At 39.2% G+C, this 7,500-nt stretch overlaps 1 protein-coding gene across 2 annotated transcripts in view; it reads right to left on the reverse strand.

Annotated features, from left to right (window-relative positions):
- The window catches only part of LOC109294020 (protein argonaute-3), a 59,821-nt gene that overhangs the window by 25,411 nt on the left and 26,910 nt on the right, over window positions 1–7,500 (reverse strand). For both annotated transcript variants that reach the window (XM_019512206.1, XM_019512207.1), the window contains 2 exons: window positions 6,462–6,598; window positions 1,335–1,469 (listed from right to left, as the gene is read on the reverse strand). In XM_019512206.1, coding sequence (XP_019367751.1) covers window positions 1,335–1,469; window positions 6,462–6,598 — 272 coding nt within the window. The remainder of the gene's footprint in view (window positions 1–1,334; window positions 1,470–6,461; window positions 6,599–7,500) is intronic.

Here is a 7,500-nt window from a genome sequence, read left to right on the forward strand (position 1 = left end):
CCCCCCCCCCCCCCCTTTTTAAATGCATGATGAGGGGCTTCCCCACACCTCCATGTACAGTGGAGAAAAAACCCTCGTCTTGGATTTGAGTAAATACGACAATATTGACAAATGAGAGGGTTGTACCGATGCTGTAGCCAGGATGGTCCAGGATATGAGAGGGAAGAGTTTTCATAGGTGATACTTTTTTGGACTAATTGCATGTTTGGTGTAGATTTACAAAAGATTTCGAATGCAGGTCAACGTAATTTTTCAGTGCTTTCTTATAGTGGCTATTCTTATTATGAGAAACATGAAGTAAACTGAAAGTTGATCGCTGTCCAATTAAATAGTGTACATTCTGATAGTTAAAAAGGAGTCATGACTTCCAAAATGTGTTAAAAGGTAATTAAAAAAATATGTTTTAATTGTACCAGCACAGATTTGCAACCAGATGTACAGTACTTACGCTTTTTAAACTAACTGGTAGAGAGTGTGTGTACTCCTGCACCTAATGACAGAACAGGTCTCAAGAGGGGATTTTCCTGAAGCTCCTAAATGGTTACATCCTTTCTGCAATTACACTAAGCACCAAAATAGAAGGAAATGGGGGGGAGGGCAGGGGGAGGAAGGGAGAAAGCCATCAATGACTGTCTTTAGGAGGTGGGAGGAAGGGGGGTAAATCAACATTTGCTCTACTTCAGTACTTAAGCAGCAGGAGGCCTATAAAGAGTCAGTGGAACGCAGTACTGCTATTCTCTTGAAAAGGGTCAGCTCTCCAGCAGCACTGCTGCTCCAGCACAGATAACACTGGTTATAAAACAGTAATCTAGTTGCCCCTTTAAACTAGTAAGAGTATGCAGAGTATTATATCTTTGAATTTTTGAAAGACTGCAACCATCTATGTAATATATTTGTTTTGGATCTTGTGTTGGTAAAACCTGCAGTGTTTTTAGCATGCTCCTAAAGAAGTGGTGCTCACAGTTTTAACCCTGCAGCCCAAATGAATGGTGTTGAGCCCTGTGCCACCTCTGCCTAGCCAGGATCAGGCTCTGGGGCCCCAGTCTGCCCCCTATGTGCCAGGAGTGGGCTCTATACTGTCCTGTGTGCTCAATCCAGCAGTCTGAGCCATGGCCTGTGGGGCTCTCCACAAATCGATGAGGGGTCCTGGAGGCCACAGGATGGGACCCCAGGGACTGGACTGGGCCCACGGGCCAGGGGTTGAGCACCCCTTCCCTAAAGTAATGCAACAATATCAATATCCATTTTGAAATTTTCAGTTAGTGTCCCTTCAGTAGCCCAAGTGCATTAAACACATGTTGTTCCATAACGGTTAAAAATAATTTTCTACTTACCCTTTATCTCTTTGGTGAATTTTACCCGATGAGAATCAGTCAGAGGCCTTGGTTGTTCATCAATGTTATGAATGTCAAGAACTTCACACATGAACTGAATTACTGGTTGTGCTTTATAGAAGGCAGTGGCAGAAACTAGAGAAAGGGAAAAAAACCATCAAGGAAAGAAACAGCCATTTCAGAAAGATGAACAATCAAACAAATTAACTGTCTAAGGCCAAAGTGAGCACCAAGTGCATATTTTGCAACCTTCAAGTTTTCCAAAAACAGGTGAGAAAGTCATGACACTTCAATCTTAGGCAACAGAGAGTGTCATTGGGATTTTAGAGGATGTTCCAGAGAAAAACTAATGCTGCTGTGGAAGTGGTGGAATTGCAAGTGACACTTTTGTTTCCCCTCCTAAAAGATTCTGCCTGTAGCAAAAATAAATCGCTCACACTGGCAAGACAATTCAGCATGACAAGATACGTCAAGTGCAGCATGAATGTGTACCCAAGATATTGCAGGAAAACAAGGTTAATTGTGCAGAACTGAAAGAGTTTATTTTCCCAGAATTACTGCTTCTCTTCACAAAAGCAGACTTGAAATGAATGAACTCGTAATTAAAAAGCAACAACAAATTTAGGCACACTAAAAATCCAGCCATGAGCACCATTTTTTGAAGAAGAGGTGCGGTATAAGTCACCACTCCCTGAAGTTTTTTCAAGTTTTCCACGTGAGGTTTAATTCTAGTGAAACGCACAGTACTAGCAATACCCGGTGCCTAAAAATCTACACCTATGCCCCCAGCTGATACAGTTCCAAGCTTTGCACTGGATGAGTCCTGTCGACAACTGGTTCTCCCGCATCGCTTCATCAGCACACCTGAATTCTAACCTGGCAAGTTCCACAAGCCTCAACTCCAGCCCTATAATTTTACGTGTAGTAATCACCTTATGTTCATGTGCATCACCTAACTCAGGTCTCCAAAAGTAAATGAGCATTCAAAGTCCTTTAACTCTGAACTAGTAAGGGAAGCTGTTGACAAACTTAACAGTAAAAATTAACTTGTGGTTTCTGGAAGCATCTTATTTCTGCCAGGGCAGTTTTAAAATATAAGTGAAAAGCTTATAACAATATTCACATGTAACCAAGTGCTATTATAGACATTGATGTCTACATAATTGCCAGTGCTTAGACATAATCAATACAGAGAAACCACCACAGGCATTGAAAAGTTTTGCAATATAGTAAACTGTGGTTATTTCGCTGCTCCAACTGGGCTATATTTAACAGCAAATTACCCAGTAGTGACAATTATCAGGAGCTGGTAATTGGGGAGGTGGTGAAGTGGGGGTGTGCCACACTGGCATGGATTTGGAACACGAGTGAATGAAGCCATAGAGACTCGTTATTCCACAGGGGAAATTAACCAGTTTACTGCATAAAACCAAGGTTCAACACAGGTTGGGTGCAGAAGTTACATCTGTTTTTTATTAATTTATTATACAGAAATATTACAGTTGTAGTGCTTAGCTTTCTTTACAAGGTTAGGAAAGCCAGAATTCAGGTTGCTTATGCAACATTAAACTTGCAGCACTATGCATATCTATGATCTGTATGTATGAAATAATCGTTCTCCCCCCACCCCTGAGCAACCTTAACCTGTGCATGCAAAATTGCAACCAAGTTTGTTTTTTGCAGTTACAAGCAACGGAACACAGGCTCTTAAAGGTGGTATCAAGCAACTTTCAGATAAAAGCAGAGCTGGCAGTTTTGTAATTAACAGCTTCACATTCACCCAAAACAGAGTGGAGTCAAAGCAATACACTTCAAGCTTTTAAACAGCAAAAATAATTTGACTTAGAAGTAGGTATTTATAAAGATACTGACTCTGATGCATCAAATGCACCGAATCTCCACACAAATACAACAAAACATTCTTCAGACATGCGTCACCCCAGCAGGCCGCCAACTTCTGATGACGCACTCTAGCTAACTCCTACGGACCTCGATTACTGAATGAACTAAATAGCTTACGCCCCCCAACAACTACCAATTGAAGGCTTTGGTTGCCAGAGCAACAAAAATTGTAAAGTAGATGGGAACCTATTTTTGAAGGCCACCTTTTATGAGTTAAGTAAATGACAACAAACTCCAATGATCTGATTGCGGCTCTAAGTTTGGAGGTCTCAAACAAAACAAAATGCAACAACTCCCCCCCCCGCTAAAACAAACAAACTACCATACTTTGGTATTAAAACTCCTAAATACTGTTTCTGTTGAGGGATTTCATTTTAATGCAACTCATTTTGTGGCCTATAGACTGCAGGTCTTGTCTAGAAATGAATAATTTCTGCCAAGAGGACAAAAACGAAATCTGGTTAAAAGAATTTTTCAGTAGTGCTATGCAAAACCTGGTTCATAAAAAGCAACAAAATACAGCAGTGTCAAAGCAGACTGAGATGTTTCATCTCAAAAAAGGAGCAGCCTCATTTCATTATGCAGTATATATACTGCTACGAGAATTAACTAGCATTAGTAAGACTTACGACTTTGCTTTTCAAACAGCTCAGTCAGAACAAACACTGTTAAAAGGTAAAGTTTTAGCAGCATTAACCACATGTACAACAGATTACCCTTCCTTGGTACAGAAGTATATGCCTCCTCTATCTACAGGAAAACTCGTTTTTGACCTACTTCATTATCTAAGAAGTTCAGTATCAAAGAGCATTACACTTATATATTTCCCCCATAAAACTCAGAATACTCTGCTCCATTGCAGACTGCTTGCCTTAATAGTAATAGCCTGACTACTGGGAAAAAAAATTCAGCAGAACTTTATAAAATATGTCTTGTATTGGAGATGATCATGATATGGATCTAATTAGACTCAGAGCCCTAGATGGTTAACTTCTCAGTTAACAGCCCCTTTCCTTGAACTAATCAGTAACATGCAATACAGGAGCTTCGGAGCCTGAAGCCTTCCTTTGGTACAAAGGGGACTTTAACCTAAAAGCATAGGTACCATTTAATAGTGGTACATTTATCCCACAGGGATACATAGGGGTAACATTTATCCCACAGTCCTCAAAGCGAATGACACTTATGTAAAGACTGTGTATTCTTCTCGTCATGATTTTTGTAATCAGAATAGCTAGAAAGAAAAACTTCTTCATGGAAACAAAGCTTATTACTATATCATCAGCTGCAAAATGTATGCTTGAATTTGTCTGAAGCGCATTACAATAATAGTTACTAAGGTAAGAAGTATGGGCCTTAATGTGCATCCAGGCTACCCTGAATGCTGTCTCTACTCTCCCATTTAAGGCTGCCTTCTTAATGGGAATAAGACATCTACCAACGTGACCCTGCTTCTAGCCTAATAAAATACCTATAGCAAAGAGAATTACTCTCTGCTACCCTAGTATTGTGACTAACAACCTATCGAAGCATAGCTGTGATCACATTTTTATTCCTTTTTTAATTTGCATACCCAGTTGGGGGGAGGGGGGGAAACTGTCAAAGCTTTGCAATCACTTAAAAAATATACTTGAAACATCTTGGTACAACCCTAGTTATACTGCTCTTATGAAATCAATATCATAATTAAGTGCAAGAAATAAAGGTGCTATTTTAAGTCATGGTTTCCTTTTACTGTTCGGCTAATAAAACAAAAAGTTAACATTACGTATGGTTAACAAAAATCTGAACACACAGCTCTACTCTCGAAGCACAGAGCATCATCTAAGAACAGTCACAGTCTAGGTCAAACTCATTAGCACCACCCCCACACACGTACTTAGCCATCTTCCCTGTTGACCCACGGCTCCACTGTTCAAATGCAATGCAGCTGCTGTGACGCATTTTTAAATTTAAGCAGAGACCTCCTGAAATGGTTTATCTAGGGCAGCACTCAAAAGAGAGAAAGCACTCGGATTATACATACAAAAATATACGTTGCTTAATAGTATAAAATGCAGTAGCCCTTCTATTTGGAACGTTGTCAGGGCATGTGGTTCACCCCTACTCCGAATACGTTGCAGTAATCATGTCTGAAGTTTAAGGAGTTGCAAGTCTTCAGCACAGATGACGACACAAATACGTTTATATGACATGCTGAAAAATTGGCAGATATGGCTTGCAAAGTATTTTCAGGATTTTACAGCCCCAGCCACTCTCATCCAGATGCAAGAACAAGAAAAGAGCATCCTCCGTAAAAATGATTTGGTTTTTTTTCCATCTGTGCTGAAGAACAGTTCTGATTAGCCACAGAATGCGAATCTGAACCAGACTGATGCAAACAAACGTGATCCCTTCATCTGTACTTGATAAACTAGATCAGACATGACAGCTATTTATTTGCACTGAAGTTATAAGGTGGCATACTTTAAAGTGGCTTGTCTATGTATTGACAGCATTTTCCCACACACCCACAAAAAACACTCTTCTCTAGCGGAAGCGTCTAGCACACCATAATTAACACTCTTCATTCTTCAGGCAACTATTCTTTGGCCAAGTGCTTACTTGATGGAAAATCCAGACTTCTCAATGCTAGGGATTTCTAAGTCATCTTTGCAGCCAGAGCTGGAAAACTGGCTTAACCAACTCTAACAGAATAAAGCCCGATATTCCTAAATGTAGAGCTGAATGCATTTTTAATGACAAGGAAAATTTTATGGCTGAGGGAAAAAAAAAAAAAAAAAAAAAAAATCACAAAAATGAGAAGTAAACCTGGATTATTTGTGACAGCTGATAATGAAAGGTTACAGAATCTTCAAACTGAGCTTACTATTATAAAGGTAGCTTCTCAATGAGCCAAACAGGATGATGCATTTTGCAGCAAACCTAAATTTAAAATGGATAAATCGAAGTAAATGAAAACAAAAAGCCTCTGTTTTGTTAGAGGACATGCCAAAATATTTTAGGAAATGCATTTTACAGGTAAAAGTTGAATTGATTTGTATTTTACAGAAAAGTTAAACTTAGGAGCTGGTGCCTTTCCACAACGATATCTTTCTGTTCATCAGGTAAAAGCTGCTTGTACTAATTTCTTTCTTACTGAAACTCAGACATGTAGAAACCAACTGGTTGAAAGACTGCAGCCATTTTTATTCCTAGAGATATCCCTCTCCTCCCGTTACTTACCATCAATATTAAGCATCATTTTCCACATGGCAGGCCGCACAGATTGATGGAATCCAAACCATACTTCCCTGCCCCCTCCCAAAGGGTGATCGTAGCCTTCTGGAGCAGAGAAAAAGGAGCGGCCCACAGGGGTATACCTATAAGAAAAAAGGTTTCCATCGGTATGACAATGCTTTCCATATAAGCTTGTTAAGGCTTCTACAAGAAGGAGTATTTTAGAAAATATTGTTGTACAAAGTTTGTATATATGATGATAAAAAAAGGGATTTTAGGGTGTTCTTTGCAGTACTTTCACATTTAGCCAAAAACATGCATTACAATTTTTTAAAGTAGTAATGCTCTTCAAAACCCCTAAGTTAAAGATTTGAGAAAAATTTAATTTCAGTAAAGCACAATTTTGGTTAAAGCACAAATGCAGATTTGCAGGATTCTTCTATAGAACAGTGCCTGGCGTGTGCTGGATGTACCCTTTGGTATGCTTTTCCACTAACAGGAATTTGGGTATGTTTTACCAGCTTGTGGGTTTTTACTTCATCTCACTACTCTGGACAGTAGGAAGTGGCATAAACAAAAAGCTGGAAAAATTCCGTCTGTAGCTGTGTTACAAATTCCCAGGATACATTAGCATAAAGGTCATTAGATCTCACATTGTTCTGAAATGTGGGTCACTTGAAAAAATTCAGTTCCTTAAAGCTACAAGGTCATTTTAGCACGTTACAGATTTGTCTGTACTAATGTATTTTATACCGTGTAAAAAAAAGACTCAAATGATTACTCTAACTTTTTTTTTAAGTGACTCCCAATGCCCAAATAAAGGCAAATACATGTCTATGTTAATTCAACCTCGTTTGAAATTTTAGGGTTAAAAGGAAGGGAAAACAGACACTGTTAAGGAAACCTATATTAAATTATTTACCCAAAAAACTGAGCAGAAAGATTTAACTGTGCTGCTGAATTAAAAAGAAAGCCACAAGCTTCCAGCTACTGCACACGACATTACATGATGCATGGCACAACATAAGCAGAATGCACAGAGATG

Source organism: Gavialis gangeticus, unplaced genomic scaffold, assembly GCF_001723915.1.
Source record: "Gavialis gangeticus isolate Ggan-Ray unplaced genomic scaffold, GavGan_comp1, whole genome shotgun sequence".
Classification (NCBI taxonomy): Eukaryota; Metazoa; Chordata; order Crocodylia; family Gavialidae; genus Gavialis; species Gavialis gangeticus.